Source organism: Choristoneura fumiferana, chromosome Z, assembly GCF_025370935.1.
Source record: "Choristoneura fumiferana chromosome Z, NRCan_CFum_1, whole genome shotgun sequence".
In the NCBI taxonomy this organism is placed as follows: Eukaryota; Metazoa; Arthropoda; class Insecta; order Lepidoptera; family Tortricidae; genus Choristoneura; species Choristoneura fumiferana.
Window position 1 is genome coordinate 866,451 of NC_133472.1, and position 19,079 is coordinate 885,529.

General features: G+C 39.9%; 1 protein-coding gene across 4 annotated transcripts in view; it reads left to right on the top strand.

The window, feature by feature from the left end:
- LOC141433375 (amidophosphoribosyltransferase-like) overlaps positions 1–19,079 on the top strand; it is a 55,906-nt gene that overhangs the window by 17,529 nt on the left and 19,298 nt on the right. For all 4 annotated transcript variants that reach the window (XM_074095431.1, XM_074095668.1, XM_074095510.1 and 1 more), the window contains exons 2-7: positions 2,115–2,230; positions 12,326–12,434; positions 13,500–13,646; positions 15,793–15,916; positions 17,546–17,676; positions 18,263–18,381. In XM_074095431.1, the coding sequence (XP_073951532.1) occupies positions 2,119–2,230; positions 12,326–12,434; positions 13,500–13,646; positions 15,793–15,916; positions 17,546–17,676; positions 18,263–18,381 (742 nt within the window). In that variant the 5' untranslated portion in view covers positions 2,115–2,118. The remainder of the gene's footprint in view (positions 1–2,114; positions 2,231–12,325; positions 12,435–13,499; positions 13,647–15,792; positions 15,917–17,545; positions 17,677–18,262; positions 18,382–19,079) is intronic.

Below are 19,079 nucleotides of genomic sequence, written 5' to 3' on the forward strand. Positions count from 1 at the left end.
TCAGAGGGACCGCACGACACGAACTTCGAGTTTCGAGTTTCGTAGCAGCCCTGCTGGCCTTACGAAGTGCAAAATTCGAACTTCGTATCTTGCCGTCCCGCTGACGCTTATATTATTTAAAACGAGAGCGAGAGGGACGGTACGATACGAAGTACGAACTTCAAGTTTCGAATTTCGTAGTAGCCCACAGGCCGTTGGGGCCGGAAAGTTCTCGAATGGAAACCGCGTGGCAAGCGCAGCCTATGAATTTGTACTGTCATTGAGCTATTATTACTACGTACGTAGTACTACGTAGTAATAATAGCTCGACGTGTACTGTCAAGTTAGTAAAATGACTATGGTCGCTCTTCTAAATTGTATTTACATTTGCAGTGCTATGGCTTCGTGGGAACTAACTAAAGATTGAATTTTGTAATTTTTCGAACTTTGTCCTCAAGTTAATTGGAATCAGCATATTTCTTGTCCGCATTGTTTACAAGTCTACAAGGTATCACGAAATGTATATTTCGATATAATTCTGCGAAGCGGCTGACCAAGTCGAAATGTTTACAATGGCGTTTTGTTTTGGACTCTTTACACCTACACAATAATGGAGCAAAGTACCTACTGCTATATTTGTGCAACCGAATGAAAAAATCTTGAAAAACATTTAGGTACAAGGGTGTTTAATTTACTTTTGTGATACTTTGTATCATTGTAAGGGGCTGTTTCACCATCCATTGATTAGTGTTAACTGACGGTTAAATGTGATGCCGTCTCCGTCTATTCGAACAAAACAAATAGAGACGGCATCACATTTAATCGTCAGTTAGCCCCTAACATTTCATAACTACTTTTAAAGTGCTCCTATCGTATCTATATATCGATAATTTGTCTGAGTGAACTTTATGAACATAATTACAAGGGTCAATTTTGTTGACGCTTTGATTTGAGATACTTTTTTTTAAGTAGTGACGATTTATTATTTAAGCAATTGATACAAAAGCGGTAGCATTGGCAGCATTGCGAATTTTTTTAACGTACCGTAAACTGCTTCAACTTTGCCCTCTGGCCCCAACATTGCCTGAGTTGATTTAGAGTTGATAACTTAGCGCTCTTATAGGTTTTAAATTTTTATCTACACGGTAATTATTATTACGGGTGGATAAAAGTTTTAAAACCTAAAGGGTGCTAGGTTATCGACTCAAAATTGAATCAGGCAATGTTGGGGCCAGAGGGCAAAGTTGAAGCAGTTTACGGTATTTTTAAAACTGAGGGTGTTCTTAACTCGACGCGTATACGAGTATACATATGTCGTAAGATAGGATTTAGAGAGTCGGGATCTGACCCAATGATCAATGTGGGCATAACAAGTGGGATTCGGGCAGAGAATGAAACTATTTTGAAGAACTAACAAAAGTCCTCAGACAAGACATTTCGGAGACCTCACGCTACACTAGTGCCTCTAGCGGCGAATTCATACGCGATAGCCCTCATTGACGATCGCTTTTCCCGCGTCCAGATCTCAGGCTCTGTCAAGCGCGCCACGCATGGCAACACTGGCGTTTCTAAGTGCTGTAATGCCAATCCTTAATAAACCACACATAGTAATGACCATACATGGACCATACTCATAATTCTACACATATATATATTTAATGTAAACCGATACTTCAACAGTTGACTTCGTTGCTTCCATAGATTTAAAAAGTAACCCTGAATTATGCGATTTTATGGTTGTGTAATGGTTTAGGGCCACGTTTCCGGCAGAGATGTGCGAGTATGTGCTGGAATGTTATTCATGAACCAATAGAAACTCTTCATTTACCTATCCTCTTAGCATATCTCTGGTGGAAACAGCTGAGCGAAGCGAGCTGAGGTAAATGAAGCTTTTCTATTCAAAACCAGTGGTTTTTCTCTAGTTGAAACGCAGTCTAAAGGTGATTTTCCACCGGCGAGGCGAGACGAGACGAGAATTGAATTTTGTATGGCGGCGCCGGCGGCCCGCGTCTCGTCTCGCCTCGCCGGTGGAAACTCACCATTAGACGGTGTGGAAAAATAACCAATTTGCTGCACTGCTAGCTATGCCTCTAGAGACATGGATATAAAGATTTAGTTTTTTTTTTCTTTCGCAGAACCATGGACGGTCCCCAAGGACCCTCGTGTGAGGAGAGGCTGACGGACTGCAAGTGCGAGTCCGGGGAAGTGAAAATCAAGAGCAAGAGACATGGCCGGGGCGCTGTCGAATCAGGTAAGGACGCGACCAACCCCTTGTACACTCAATCCAACTGAATCGTAACACATTGTGGGACCTTTTCGTAGAAAATGTCATCAAGGGCTCCGCCAGGAGGGAGCAACGGCGTGTTTACCCCATGTATCGCCCGTGTGCAGTGCAATCAGTGCAATAATTGCTTAAGCGCCATCTAGGAAGCGCGCGGTCAAAATGAAATAGGTACAGTCGAGTTCATAAACTTGTGAGCAAAAATTTGATCTAAAGTATCTGAACACGTCTCTATTGTTAACGGCGTAGAAGCGTGTTCTTGCTCACAAGTTTGTGAACTCGACTGTACAAAGTGCCGTGGCCGGCGCCCCTAAAACCACTGCGCCCGTGTGCAACGCACACCCTGCACTATAGGTAAAGACGCCTCTGGGAGCGAGCAGGGAGGGGCAGCTGCCTCCCCCCCCCTAGAGATTCTAAAAAAGTTGCCAAAAGTAAAGCAACCAAACCAGTCCTAAGTCTTTGACTTGACTTGGCTGGCGACGCCCTGCAATGATTTTATTGTGACACTTACTTGGAGAACGGTCTTGGGCGGGTCAGGCATCATATGGTTCGACTGTACCATGAAGATTCATGTGCTACAAACCGACGTAATTGTTAACTTTGTCATACAAAAAAGTGACCGTTATGTGGAATCGTAGCACTAGTAACGTTTGTGGTACAGTCAATATCTGACACTTCCTACTGCCGCTGGATTAGAGACGCATCAGATAAAGGCACGCTTTATTGTGTCGGATATTGGTGCTGGACTGTACAGGGGCCGGCTGTTTGAGGCTGCCCTTTTCTAGGTATACGTCGTCGTTGTGGTATGATCTGCTACTTATTTGTTGTATAGTACCTACTATGGACATTGCATCCGCACGGGCACGTTCAGTACATGACATTGACATTTTATATTATTACTAGCTTTTGCCCGCGGCTTCGCTCGCGTTAAATTTGGGGTAACATTAACATACATTTACTTTCTGCGATCCTTTTTTTCGTGTTTTGATTGATTTTTTGGAGGATTACATGGAAATATAGATACAGTAAGACGTTGGTTTAGACAAATTGTGCACATTTTGGAATTCAAAAATCAACCTTCATACGTAATTAATCATTCATAATTCGTACCAACTCTGAAACCCTGTTTCGCTGAAAGACGTTAAAGTACTACGCGTTTCTTTTGCCGGCGTCTTCCTACACGATATAGGATTGTATCTCGAGAAATTGTAAAGTCCCCGCGGGATATGAATTACTGTTATGATCTATTTTAATATTCTTAATTGTCGATGAGAGACATATTGTAGCTTTCTATTATTGTAAGAATTTTCAAAAACTGCCCCGAAATTGAATTCACTTATTTTTATTCTGCGGAAATTTTGCATTTAAAAAAAAAGAAGTCTGTCCATCAGGGATATTGTAGCTTTCTATTGGTAATAGAATTATTTAAATCAGCTCAGTAGTTTCAGAGATTACCCCCAACAAACAAAGAAACAAACAAAGTTGAGATATTTTTCTATTCCATGGGATTTTCTAAAAATCTTTCCCTAGTGCACCTCTCTATTACTTTAGGTCCATCTATGCCAATTTCAAGTCTCTAGCACCAGTAGTTTTGGCTATGCGTTGTCTGTCAGTCAGCCAGTCATGGTACTGTTCAGGTAGAGTTAGGTATAGAATTATAAATAAATCAACCCTGAAGTTGAAAGCACTTTTTGCTATCCCTTGGGAATTTTACGTTTTCCCGGAGAAAAGTAGCGTATGCCAATCAGGGATAATGTAGCTCCCACTTGGTAAAATATCTTTTTAAATCAAGCCCAATGATGAATTTACTTAAGTATTTCGATCCTGCGGGAATTTTGCATTCTTCTGTAGAAAAGGAGCCTATGTCAATCAGAGATACTGCAGATTACTATTAGCGAAAGAATTTATAAAATCAGCTCCGAATTTGGATTGTCTTACTTACTTCTATGTACCTATCCTGCGGGAATTTAACATTTTCCCAAAGAAGAGTAATCTATACCAATCAGCAATAGTGTAGCTTTATATTAGTGGAAGAATTTTTAAAATCAGCTCTGAAGTTGAATTCAGTTTTTTCTATCCCATGGGAATTTTGGGTTTTCCGAAAAAAAAGTGGCCTATGTCAATCGAGGATAGTCATATGAAAGATTTTTTGAAAGCAGTGCCAAAGTTGAGTTCACTTATTTCTATCCCGCGGGAATTTTTCATTTTCCCGGAAAAACGTATCCTATGTCAATCAGGAATACTGTAGCTTACTTTTGTTGAAAGAACTTTTAAAATCAGACCCGAAGTTGAATTCACTTATTTCTATCCCGCGGGAATTTTGCATTTTCCCGAAGAAGAGTAGTCTATACTAATGAGGAATAGTGTGGCTTTCTATTGATGAAAGAATTTTTAAAATCATCCCCGAAGTTGCACTCAGTTTTTTCTATCCCATGGGAATTTTGTAATTTCTCGAAGAAAAAGTAGCCTTTGTCATTTGGGGATAATCATATCACATAATATGTAAGATTTTTTTAAATCAGCTCCGAAATTGAATTAATTTATTTCTATCCCGCGGGAATTTTGCATTATCCCGGATAAAAAGTAATCTATGTCAATCAAAGATAGTGTAGCTTACTAACGTTGAAAGAATTTTTTAAGTCGGCTCAATAGTTTCAGAGATTCGACTACAAACAAAAAAGCGAAAAAAGTTTAGATATTTCCCTATCCCGTGGGAATTTCGAAAAATCCTTTCTTAGTGCGCGTCTACATCTATTAAGGAACATATATTCCAAATTTCAAGTTTCTAGCCCCAGTGGTTTGGGCTGTGCGTTGATCTATAAGTCAGTCAGTCAGTCAGTCAGTCAGTCAGTCAGTCAGTTTCTTCTTTTATACAGTTGTGGTCATATAATTAAGAACGATTTTTTATAGAGAAGATTTTTTCAAACTGACAAGTGTTACTAACTGCATGTATATTTTGTACTTCTCTCGGTATCGTAAAACTTTTCCGTACTAGCGGTAAATTCATTTATACATATAATTGGCTAAAAAATAAATAGATAAACTTTATACATTACATCTAAACCTAGTATTACTACTTACTGGCTGGTCATATAATTAAGAACGCTGAATAGTTTATTTTTTATTCAAATTTAAATAGAGAACGGACCGCCGCTTTGTGGTTTTAGGTTATTATTCGAATAATTTTGGCGCCATTTAGTGCCGTAAAAGTCTTAAAGGCGATTGCTTCATATAAAAACAATGGGGAAAAATAAAAGTTGTGATAAATCTACAAGAGAAGTAATACTAAAACTTCGCGACAAGAATTGGTCGTATAAACACATAGCCGATCATCTGCAATGTTCAAAAACTATGGTTTTCCACGCCATAAAGCATTTTGCCACGTATCAAACTACTTCAAATGTTCCGCGTGTACCTAAACAAAGAAAGTCATCTCGTCGAGATGATCGAAATATCGTTCGTTTGGCAAAACAAAATCCTTTTAAAGGGTCTAATGAGTTGAGAAAAGAATATTTTGGCGAAAACAACCTTCAGCAATCTCGGCACGCACTATTCGAAGGCGTTTGGTAGAAGAAAAGTTGCACGGAAAGATAGCAAGGAAGGTGCCTATGTTGAAACGGTGTCATAGGCAAGCCCGGCTTGCATTTGCAAGAAGATATGAAAACTGGACAGTCAGACAGTGGAAAAACGTTCTTTTTTCTGACGAGACAAAATAAATAGGGTATGTTCTGATGGCAAACGATATGTAAGACGGCCTCCAAATAAAGCATTCGACCCAAAGTACACAAAAGTGACTTTAAAGCATGGCGGGGGAAATGTAAAAATTTGGGGATGTTTTTCTGGACATGGTGTTGGACCTGTTAGGCTGATAGAAGGAAACATGGATCAATTTCAATACAAAAACATACTGGAAGAAACAATGTTACCATATGCAGAAGGCGTGCTTCCGGTTATTTGGACATTCCAGCACGACAATGATCCCAAGCATACTGCATGTACCGTTAAGGAATTCCTCACATCGCAATCAGTTTCTGTCTTAGATTGGCCAGCCAACAGCCCCGATCTTAACCCAATAGAGCATCTTTGGTGCGAAGTCAAGAAAAGGTTTCAAATCGACAGTGTGGCAATTTAAGAGAACTGTATGACGTATTCTTAGAAGAATGGAACTCTATCTCTCTCGCGAAATGTCAAAAATTGATAGATTCAATGCCTCGCCGGTGTAAGGCAGTAATAAAAAGCCGTGGACATGCTACTAACTATTAATTTTAGTTAAATGTATTACATTGCTTTTTTTGTGTACAAACTTCACGTTAGTGTGATTTAGTTAATCTAAGTTTCAAATAAAAAAACTTTCGAACCGTTCAATAAATCGTTCTTAATTATTTGTCCAGCTTCATTACTATTTGAATTTGTTACTAAAGAAAATAAACACAAAATTTGTAAAAAAATGACAGCAATTTTATTCTTTATTCTTAATCCCGTTTGCTCTATTCATGTGGCTGTTTCATAACGTAACTAGTTACTTCTAAGAAGGAACCACGACTACACATGACATGATTTAGTTAAAAATAATCTGGAACTTCAAATCGTTCTTAATTACATGACCACCACTGTATATATAGATTGTTAATTTTATTGTTAAGTATTCTAAATCTTGATTATTATTATTTTTATTTTTCTTCAATTTCAATGATTCGGTGACATATAATGAGCGTATTAGCGTATCTGCCGAATATTGTGCGCCATACACTGGCTGATTGTGACGAACTTCAATGCAATTGTTACCATTTATGTAATCACTCACTTTCTGACAATAAATGATTGATTGATTGATTGATTGCATGAATCTACGCAAAGATCGACCGTGCTCCAGAAATACAATAACCAGAGGTATTTCGGTGGCGGCAATTTGTATGGAACCCCTTTTTTAGGGTTCCGGAGTCAAAATGGCAAAAACGGAACCCTAATAGTTTCGCCATGTCTGTCTGTCTGTCTCGTCTGTCCGTCCGCGGCTTTGCTCAGGGACTGTCAATGCTAGAAAGCTGTAATATGTATGTAAACTATGCCGACAAAATGGTACAATAAAACATTCTAAAAAAATAGACCCATAGACGTAAAGTGGGGGTGATTTTTTTTCTCATCCAACCCTATAGTGTGGGGTACCGTTGGATAGGTCTTTTAAATCCATTCGGGGTTTGCTAAGACGATATTTTGATTCAGTGATTTGTTTGCGAAATAGTGCAAATTTTCATGAAAATCGAGCGTCCCCCCCTCTAAAATCTAAACCGGTGGGTGGAAAAATTTGAAAAAAATCAGGATGGTAGTAAGTATATCAAACTTTCAAGGAAAACTATAACGGCTAAGTTTGCTTGAGACTTATTATTAGTTTAAGAGTAAATAGCAGCCTAAGGTATAAAATATACCTAAACTTGGAAGATTCCGTATAAAATACGAAATCCTTAGAAAAATATTACTGATTTTTTTTCGTAATGGCTACGGAACCCTATTTTGGGCGTGTCCGACACGCTCTTGGCCGGTTTTTTTAAACTATATCTTTCTTTTGATTGCGTTGACTTAAATATTACTCCAGCGATTTGCGGGCGAGTATAAAGCGAAGCGAGCGCCCAGCGAGTTCGCTGCGAGCGCGCAACGGTATCGTAGCGGGTTCGCTGAAGACACCCTATTAATGTACGAGAGTCTACAATATGGCGTTTTTGGCGCTAACGCAGCAAACTCGCTGCGGTTCTCGGCGATACCGTGTTATCGCGTGAAACAACCGAGCTCTAAAGATAATTTCCTGCTGTATGTTGACCCCAGATGCATGGATCATAATAATCCTGCAGGGTGAAACTCGAAACTCGAAGATCGTTTGGTACCGTCCCTCTCGCTCTCGTATTAAATAGTATAAGTGTCAAAGGGACCGCACGACACGTACTTCGAGTTTCGAGTTTCGTAGTAGCCCTGCTGGCTGATCTCACCCGAAACCGCATGGCGGTTCTGCTGCGGTAACAGTATCACGTTGCGTTCACACATTACAATGTTCTCAACAACCGTTCGATACCGTTCAAGTGATATAATAACTCCGTAAGGTCTGACCCCATTACACCGTACGAGTGTTGTATCATGACAATAGCAACGTGTCAGCCAAATATATTCATTGTATTGAAAACTATGCCCACTAGTACGTTCCCTAACCAACCGACGCCGTCGCGTGTCATGTATGCGCTTGACGTTCCGTTCCTGGCACGTTCCTATTACGGTCATAGTATGATACGGTGTAGTGTTGTCTGTTACCCACTACTAGTTACTTGTGCTATATCGCAGGGTGTCCACTTTTTGGAAAGTCAGGGAAGCTCAAGGTGGTCGGGGAAAGTCAGGATTTGCTAGAAGTCCAAAAAGTCAGGGAAAAAACTAGTGAATTTCCCAAAAACTTAGCATTAAGTTTTAGGAAATCACGTTTTTTTGATTATTTTTTTTGAGCGACTTCCAGTTCTGGGCGACGTATTAAAGAGTGGCACCATAAAAACAGTCAACAAAGAAGTGAGCAACTGGTCTGAGTAGCAACTCGTCTAATTATCAAGTGCTCTAAAATTATTTAACCCAAAGTCGACGGAGCTCCCATTCCGCGTGGCTCAGGCGCTTTTCGACAAAAACGACCAGTTGGTTCTTAGACCACTTGCTACTTAGACCAGTTGCTTCTTAGAACACTTGCTACTTAGACTAGCTGCTTTTTTAGACGAAAGAGAGGATCAATTTGATTGAGACCAAATGCATTCAAATAAAAAAGAAAGAAAAAAAAAGAAGAAAGAAAGAAAGAAGACATTTATTCACTTACACAGAAGACACACATATACAGCAAAATTAACACAAATAAAATAAAAAAATACAGAAAAACACATGAAAATATTAAATACAATATACACAATGTTGTGTGTCCCCGCGAAAGTGAAACGGTCGCTGACTCAGCATTATGCTGAAGCGTTAGCTGATTTATTTGTAAGAATACAGTAAAACGATCTTGAAAAAAGTTTAGCACAATATGTGTTCAGCATGCAATGCGTACAAATATTTCGTTCTAGGTCACTAAAAATTCATATTGGTTTGAAACAACACGGATAAAGTGAAAACGTAGAGCTTGTAAAAGCATTGCTGAATTGATACGAAATCTGATTGAGTTTGCTCGTTAATTACTCAACAGTCAGGTTCACTTGCGCATTCAAAACAGTAGTTTAGATTATTTTCTATGGATTTATTTTATACGATCAATTACATGGCAATTAGTGGACAAGCGAATTACGCATGCAACCGATAAACCGGTCCGTGACGAATGATTCAGATCAGTTGTTATAATAAAAAAACTAAATAATAAATAAATATCATGGGACACTTAACACCAATGAGGGCTATCGCGTATGAATTCGCCACTAGAGGCGCTAGTGTAGCGTGAGGTCTCCGAAATGTCAAATCTCATAGTTTGGCAAATATGCGTTCCGGGGCAATGAATGTCTGTGTTCTGAGACAGTTTTGTCTTTCGGAAACCTTTGTCCTCCCTTTCTTCCGAACAAAACGGGGACTATGCAACACTGTGGCATGCTCGATATGTTTATGGTACGGTTTTAAGGTGTATTAAATATGATTTTATTCTAAACTTTGTTTTCACGCCCGTAATAACAGACTTTGAAAGCCATACTTAAAAACCTCACGCAACAGTGCGCCATCTAGTGAGACAAAAAACGATAGCCCTCTTGACCTAGTCCCAAACTAAGCAAAGCTTGTACTATGGATACTAGGCAACGGATACACATACTTATAGATAACTTTGAACAAGTTCATCTTTTTACACTTGACTGTACATAGCCATGCAAAATTGTATTCACAGTTTGTCTGCATGCAGGATCCATCATCTATAAGAACATAAGTATTAAGATTCCCCTGTACGCTCGCGCCCCCATAAAAACGTAGTTTCGTTCTAATTTAAAAGCAGCACTACGGATCAAAATGCAACTTTGCAACTATAATTGGAGCAGCCATTACGATGTTTATAATTAGGTTTGGTTGAAATAAAATGTAACGGAAAAAAACAATAACGAATTTCCATTTCTCATACAGAACTTTAAATTAATGTGATTTTATTTTCATCATGTCAGCCGAAAGACGTCCACTGCTGGACATAGGCCTCCCCCAAGGCTCTCCACTCAGACCGATCTTGTGCTTTCCGCATCCACCGCGATCCCGCGATCTTAACCAAGTCGTCGCTCCATCTTGTTAGAGGCCTACCGACAGCTCGTCTCCCGGTCCGCGGACGCCATTCGAGAACCTTCTGGCCCCATCGGCCATCAGTCCTGCGAGCAATGTGCCCCGCCCACTGCCACTTTAGTTTCGCAATTAACCTTAGTTCTACTGCGGATATCATCATTTCTAATTCTATCCCGCAGAGAAACCCCGAGCATAGCCCTCTCCATAGCCCTCTGAGTGACTTTGAGTTTTCTCATGAGGCCCATCGTTAGCGATTTTATTTTGTTACATTGAATATGAACGAAAAGTAACTATAAGCATCAAAATAGCTGCTCCCGTTATAGTCGCAAACGTTTATTTTGTTTCACTGTGTTGTTTGTAAATTAGAACGAAACTAGTTTGGTATGTAAATGCGATCAGCGGCGAGCGTACTGGCGACTCTTAAATAAGTACATTATGTAATTTAGAATTGCATAAATTATTGCATTGTTACAATTATGTTACTGTGTTATGGAAGTTTTATAGGTGGGTGTGGTTTTGTGGGTGGGTTAATGTTAATAAGTTTTTTCATCACACTTGCTCGTAAACTGTGTCGTAACATGCAGGCTATCTCGGTTGCAACCCCCCAAATAAAACCCTCGACCTTAATGTGCTTGTCATGAAACCCGTGGTCGGTAAATGAGTCATTGCCCGTACTAATTTTCTTGTCATGAAGCCCAAGGTCGGTAAATGAGTGTGATACTGCATGGCGTGCTGGAGCGCGCGCATGGTCAGGCTGGGGTGGGATGGCGCGGAGGCTGGCGCTGCCAAGAGCGCAGTCAGCGTGATGAAAAACATTGTATGTCGCACGGGCGTTACTAGAATTACGAACATCGACTCATTAAAGCCCTCAGTCAACGACTTCGGGCTTCTGATAGACTCTCGTTCGTAATTCCTTTTTTACCGCCCTTAAGACACAATGTACTATTTTTGTTAAGATTAATAAGTGTCTTATCATTTATTTGTCGAGTTTCTGCTCAATATGATGAAACATGAAAGGTCAGAGGTGCATGCGGTCAGAAATTACAAGCGATAGTGCCAATTTATAATCAATAAACTATCTATTGTATCGCAAATTCACGTGATGTCATATTTATAGTATCTTGAGCTTACATAAATACGTACATCTTATCTACTACTATAGTTTTTATTCATGAGGGGCAAATGAGCTTGCGGGTCACCTGACGGGTAGCAATCACATGCGACGATTGGAAAATGCGACCATACACCTCGAAAATTATTAAGTGTGCCCTGTTTTAGGGTTCAGCATTATCTATCTGCTCGTCCACCGCTTAGCTTGTACAATGTGTGTAATAGTCGTAGGCTTTTGCAACGCAAAGTAGTAAACGCATTTTTAATACAAGCGTTTTTTTGCTGACTGTACTTTTTGTTGCCTGTACTTGTATTGTCACCCAAACTGCATTTGAATACCAAATTTCAAGTCGATGCCATTAACCGTTGAAGAGTTCCGTCCTGTGGAAACGATCCTGGCCGGACTAAAGGGATATCACTATCAGATTATTGTATTGTCACCAGATTGACATAAGTTTACCAAGTTTCAAGTCGATTGGACTACTGGAATTGGGTCAAAATTAATTTGCAAGATTTGACCCAAATAAACAGGGCACGTCAAATAAAAGCTTGTAAAAAATGATGGTCCCCTACACGTGATGTTTTTAATCTCTTCACCGCCAGTCATCCAGTCGTGACAGCCAATGGAAGGCCTCACACGCCAATGGTCATCTAACTATACATGACCAACGAGTATCTATATTTATGATAATGTTACAGGGCTCACACACGAGTGCGGCGTGTTCGGCGCGATTGGCACAGGAGAGTGGCCGACCCAAGTGGACGTGGCCCAGGTCATCTGTCTGGGCCTCGTCGCATTACAACACAGGTACATCACGTTATGACGCTATATTTGTTATAATCGAGTGTTTCAAAATAAGAATCCTGAGCGCAGGCGAGGGTTTCAAGGCACGAGACTAACAACTTTACACTACGAGAAAATAATAGGTAGATGGAAGTAAATAAATTGAGCATTTATAAAACAGTTTTTTGATTATCGCCACCGGGGAGTGGCCGACCCAAGTGGACGTGGCGCAGGTCAACTGTCTGGGCCTCGTCGCATTACAACACAGGTACATCACGCTACGACGCTATATCTATATATATAAAAGAAGAAACTGACTGACTGACTGACTGACTTATAGATCAACCCACAGCCCAAACCGCTGGACCTAGAAACTTGGAATTTGGTACAGGGGTTCTTTTTATGATTTATATGAGCACTAAGAAAGGATTTTTAGAAATTCGGGATAAGGGGGTGAAATAGGGGGGGGGGTGAAGCTTATATGGAATTTTCTCATTTCTGGACTTAGAAGTATGAAAATAAGTGTATAAGTTTTTGATTACAGTTAAAAACTATCTGTGTAAGTGAAATGGATAAAATTACCCCCTAAAAGGGTAAAATGGGGGAGTAAAGATTATATGGAAATTTTCACATTTCTGGACTTAGAAGTATGAAAATAGGTAGGTATACAAGTTCTCGATTAGAATTAAAAGTTATCTGTGTAGGTGATTATAACGGGGGTTAATACACCTATAAGTTCTTGAATTAAAACATATGCCCATGTAACTAAAGTACACGCGGACGAAGTCGCGGGCAAAAGCTAGTTTGTTATAATCGAGTGTTTCAAATGAAGAATCCTGTTCACAGGAGGAGGGAATTTCAATATTTAAGACACCAATTGACGTTGTTACATTTAGGGGCTGTTTCACCACCCATTGATTAGTGTTAACCGACGTTTAAATTTGACGCCGTCTCCGTCTATTCGAACAAAACAAATAGAGACGGCATCACACCTAACCGCCAGTTAACACTAATCAAAGGATGGTGAAACAGCCCCTTAGTGATATCGACCGGTCGACCACCCCTGCTATAGGGTCTGTTCCCTTGCAGAGGCCAGGAGTCAGCGGGCATAGTGACGTCCGAGGGCAAGAGCGCGCGCACCTTCAACGCCCACAAAGGCATGGGTCTCATCAACAACATATTCACCGATGAGGCGATGAGGAAGCTGAAAGGCAACCTGGGAATAGGGCACACGAGGTAATGTTTCTTTTCAGGTTTTTAGGGTTCCTTAGTCAACTAGGAACCCTTATAGTTTCGCCATGTCTGTCCGACTGTGTCCGCGGCTAAGCTCAGAGACCGTTAGTACTAGAAAGCTGTAATTTGGCATTAACATACATATCATTATTAACCCTATAGTGTGGGGTATCGTTGGATAGGTTAGGGAATAGCTAAGGAAACCATTAGTGGGTTGCCAAAACAATATTTCGATCTGTTTGCGAAATTTTCAACTTTAAAGTGCAAATTTTCATTAAAAGCGAGCGTCTTAAATCTAAACTGTTGAGTGGAAAACTTTAAAAAAAATCAGGATAGTAGTAAGTATATCAAATTTACAAGGAAAATTATAGCGGCTAAGATTGCTTGAGAATTATTAGTAGTTTAAGAGTAAATAGCAGCGTAAGGTATAAAAGTACCTAAACTTGGAAGATTCCGTACACAATACGAAATCCTTAGAAAAATATTACTTGATTTTTTTGTAATGGCTACGAAACCCTATATTGGGCGTGACCGACATTTTTAATAAATATAATGTGTGGCCCAGAACCGGGGATAATATAAAAAACAGAGGCTCTATAGATCACCGGTAATTGCATCACTTAATTAAAATCAAAACTTAACTTTTTTTTTTTTTCTAACAAACGTAATCTTAATTCAATGTACGCCATCCTAGAACCCAACTGACGTCGCCTGTCACGCTACAAACATCAAAGATTTTGCTTTACATTGCTTCTTCGAATAAACTTTAAAGTGTAATAAAAATTAAAAAACTAATTATTTTTAAAAGTCCCTGAAGTAACGTTGCCGCGTTGTTGAGTTTGACGAGTACGACCTACGTTTTAATTATTTGCGGTGTTATGGGCCACACACGTAGAATTGAGAACAAGAAAATATTCAAAATTCAGTTTTTATTCTATTTTTCATGCTTGCATACTGTCGGCAACATTGTAAGTATTAAAAGCTAACTAGTTAACAAAATGGTGACCTAGTCTTTCGACCTATGGCCTCTCAAGCAGAAGATCGTCGAACTCGTTACCGGATCGTCTGAAACAAAAAAAAAATGCATTTTAAAGGTGATGTATTTCTCGAGGTAATCAGGAAGATTTTTTATTTTTTAATTTTTTGCAGCACTTGGAAGTGAAAAATGCGATTTTAGCTCAAAAAATGGCGGTTAATTAGTTATTTAAAAAAAAATTACTTCCTGATTACCTCGAGAAATATCACCTTTAAAATGCATATCTATTTTTTTTAAATGTAGGTATTTTTAGTCCATTTGTGTTCGAAACAATCAATCAATTGTTGTGTTACAATTTGACCGTTAATTCAAACATTAAATTAAACGAAGTACAGTCACCAGCACCATAGACTATCGCCGCGTAGACTCGCCGCGCCGCCGCCGGCCGCCGGTCGCAATCAGCGCCACTAGCCAACATGCCATTTACGTAAAATAAAGCGCGCTAAATTATTAAAGTGATTTTATTAGAACTTGTTTTCTCGTTTGGACGTTGTTCGGTTTATAAGGCAAGCCCGGCTTTTGGGCTTCTATGTAAGGATCGCCACTGATGTGATAACGTGTCGTTGCATGCAGGGCTTTAAATACCGTTAAAAAGTGGTAACGTTACCAACTGTCAAACCGATTTAACGTTAAATGATAATTAACGTTAAACGATTTAACGTTACTTATACAACTTTTTACCGGTATAAAAAATGGTGACGTTATCAGCTATTCATTAAATTAACGTTAATTCAAAAGTATCGTTAAATCATTTTAACGGTATTTATATTACTATTTACCGGTAAGCTTGGGTAACGTTAAATGGCAGATTATCCTAATTTATCGAGCGAGTATGCACGCGCTAAATTGGCAACACTCGGTAGCATAGCAAAAATTACCGATAGTGTTACTTCGGTATCGTTATAATAATGTGAATTGGGTAACGTTAACAAGCCCTACAATGTAAAGTAAATTTACCGGTAAAAATATCTGTAATTAGGTAACGTTAAATAATTTTAAGTTATCAATTAACGTTAAATTTTAATACCGGTACTAGGTATTATTATGATTTTTACCGTTATTTAACGTTACTTATAGTGTGAATTTGGTAACGTTAACAAGCCCTGGTTGCAGGTACTCGACGTCGGCAGCGTCGGAGGAGGTGAACTGCCAGCCGTTCGTGGTGCACACCGCGCACGGCGCTCTCGCCGTCGCACACAATGGTGAACTCGTTAACTGTTCGAGCTTGAGGAAAATGGTGCGTTCTATAACGATACACTGTTCGGTTTTGGGGTGCGGAATTTCAGTTCAACTGCTGGATGTAATGATTTGCGTGTGCGAGGCCGGGGGTAAACACTAGTTTTAAATAATGTAGTTTTTGGATCCGGATCGCCGACCTATTTTGTGCGGACCTTAAATAAAGTATCTTGTATTGAATTACTGAGACGTGGTTTAAAAAAATGTATCCGAACTTCAATGGGGAATGGATGAACATTTTAGAAACGCATGAAACTTTTTTTTATCGATAGAAATAACCTTTCTGATTAACAGGAAAAAATGACAGATTTTTAAGTAGCATCAATGAATTAAAAAAAATTAAAGAGTTTTCTTTACCGCCAAATTACGACAGTCCGGTCGGTTACGTACGGATTGTTCTATAGCCCAGAAAATAAAATAAAAAAAAGAAGTTATCTGTGTTTGACTCTTCGTTTTGAGAGGTTTTGAGTAAATTGGTAAAGAGTGTCACCTGTCAAAACGATCGTGTCAAAAACACAAATTCTTTTTTAATGTCTTTTATTCTGGACTATGGAACAACCCGTAACCGACCGGACTGTCTTAATTTGGTGGTAAAGAAAACTCTTTCATTTTTTTTTAATTAATTGATACTACTTAAAAATCTGATATTTTTTTCTGGAAGGTTATTCCTATCGATGAAAAAAGTTTGAAGCGTTTAAAAATTTTCATCCATTACCTGTCTTAGTTGCCGTCAATTCGACAACGGACGTCCGGACCGCGATGATAATTTTATTTTAAAAACTGGACCCGTGAATAAACTAATTGGTGACCCCTAGAGGCTAGGTCCTGTGGCCTCACAAGCAAGGTCGGCACGCACCTCTGAGTTCATGTACGAATTATGATTGGTTATTTGGTGTCTTTTTGTATTTTTTTTAAACTCCAAATTTGTTACTTTTGCGGTCATCCCGTAAAACCATATCGAAAATACAAACTGTATACTCTTGTCTGGGTGAGCGGTTAGTTCCGAAAGTGTTAAGTCTCTCGATGAGAGCGAAACATAGATGTCGCTAGTGCTGCTGAACCTGAGATATGGGTACATAGGAGAAATTCGTGCCTCTACTCCAGTTCAGTGGTAGTGTAGGGTTATGGCACGCAGCACGGAATGCTGAGGACCTGGGTTCGATTCCCAGCGCTGGTACGAAATCATTTGAAATTTACCACGAGCTCTACGCCTGCACAAAAACTGTGAAACAATTCAATTGCTTGTGTGAAGTTGCCAATGCGCATTGGGCTGCGTGGGAACTGTGGGAACTGTTCTGTGGGCAGGTGGTAGGACCTTGTGCAAGGTCCGCCCGGATTGCTACCACCATCTTGCTCGCTAACCCTGCCGTGAAGCAGCAGTGCTTGCACTGTTGTGTTTCAGCGTGGAGAGTAAGACAGCCGGTGAAATTACTGGCACGTGAGGTATCCCATCTTAGACCTCTAGGTTGGCAACGCGTCTGCAATACCCCTGGTGTTGCAGATGTTTATGGGCGGTGGTGATCTCTTACCATCAGGAGACCCACTTGCTCGTTTGCCATCCAGTCGAATAAAAAAAATAAAAAAAACTACAGCCCTCTCGCTCTGAGATGATGGTAATGACTATCGGCAGGTGCTGGGTCGCGGCGTGGGTCTCTCAACGCACTCTGACTCGGAGCTGATCACGCAGGCGCTCTGTCTGAACCCGCCGGAGGGGGAGACCAACGGCCCGGACTGGCCCGCCCGGATCAACCACCTCATGAGGTAACCACCCCATCCTACTCGTACATACCATACAGTTGTAGTCAGATACAGTACAATATAATACAAATATTATTTTCACTTCTCATGCTCGTGGTGTTCGTGTTTATGCTGGATCTAGGCGACTTAAAATGACTTTTTATGCTCTAGTGCATAAAGTAAAATCTTCGTCTAAGACCAACTTAAGACCAAGGTAATCCGGTGTCAACAGCCACAAACAAAAAAGTTTCTACATATTTTTTAAATTATTTTTAATTCATATAAAACTAAAAATCAATCAAAGCGATAAAAATTAATCAGTTAAATAATAAAAAAATGAAATATTACAACAATATTGTTTCCACTGATGCAATTTCATTTCCTCGCAATCTAAGTGAAAAGCAGAGTGTAAAACTCGAGCATTAAACCCATTTTCCCCTTGACATGTCTATCCACCCTCGCCGTACCGGCTCGGGTGGCTATATGAACGTCTCGGGTAAAATGGCTCGTTTTATGCTCTTGTTGTACAATCTTCTATTTTATCCTAGTCGGTTCAATTTTATTTCTTTTAAAGAGTTGCTAAACTAATAGGTCTTTTGTTTGTTCGCAGGCTGGCACCTCTGAGTTATTCGCTAGTGATCATGCTCAAGGATAAGATTTACGCCGTACGGGACCCCTACGGCAACCGGCCGCTCTGCCTCGGCAAGATACTGCCCCTCGGATCCTCGTGTGAGTACATCCAGCGAACACCTGCACCCAACTGGATGATGCTAGTCGACCTTGTCTTGCGTGCCATAAACGACCTAACTTTGATTTCAATACGGGGGTCGATATCAGTTCGCATACTTATTGAAAGTTCGAATGTAATGTTTGTCAGAACGATCGTTTGTCATAACTTTTCTTTCTCTAAATCCAATTATTGTTGAGTATTGTTATTGTATGAAGCCGTGGTGGCCTAGTGGTTTGACCTATCGCCTCTCAAACAGAGGGTCGTGGGTTCAAACCCCGGCTCGCACCTCTGAGTTTTTCGAAATTCATGTGCGGAATTACATTTGAAATTTACCACGAGCTTTGCGGTGAAGGAAAACATCGTGAGGAAACCTGCACAAACCTGCGAAGCAATTCAATGGTGCGTGTGAAGTTCCCAATCCGCACTGGGCCCGCGTGGGAACTATGGCCCAAGCCCTCTTGTTCTGAGAGGAGGCCTGTGCCCAGCAGTGGGACGTATATAGGCTGGGATGATGATTGTTATAAAACAAACCTAACCTAACCTACAGTTTTCTATAGGTGACCATTTTAAAATTACAAAAAAAAGGTTTCAGTGGAAAAAAATTATGACAAACGATGATTCGGACAAAAACCGGGTACCTTAAGTTTTCTACGATGGTCCATATTATATTTTTTATCGATAGTAGACTTATAATGCA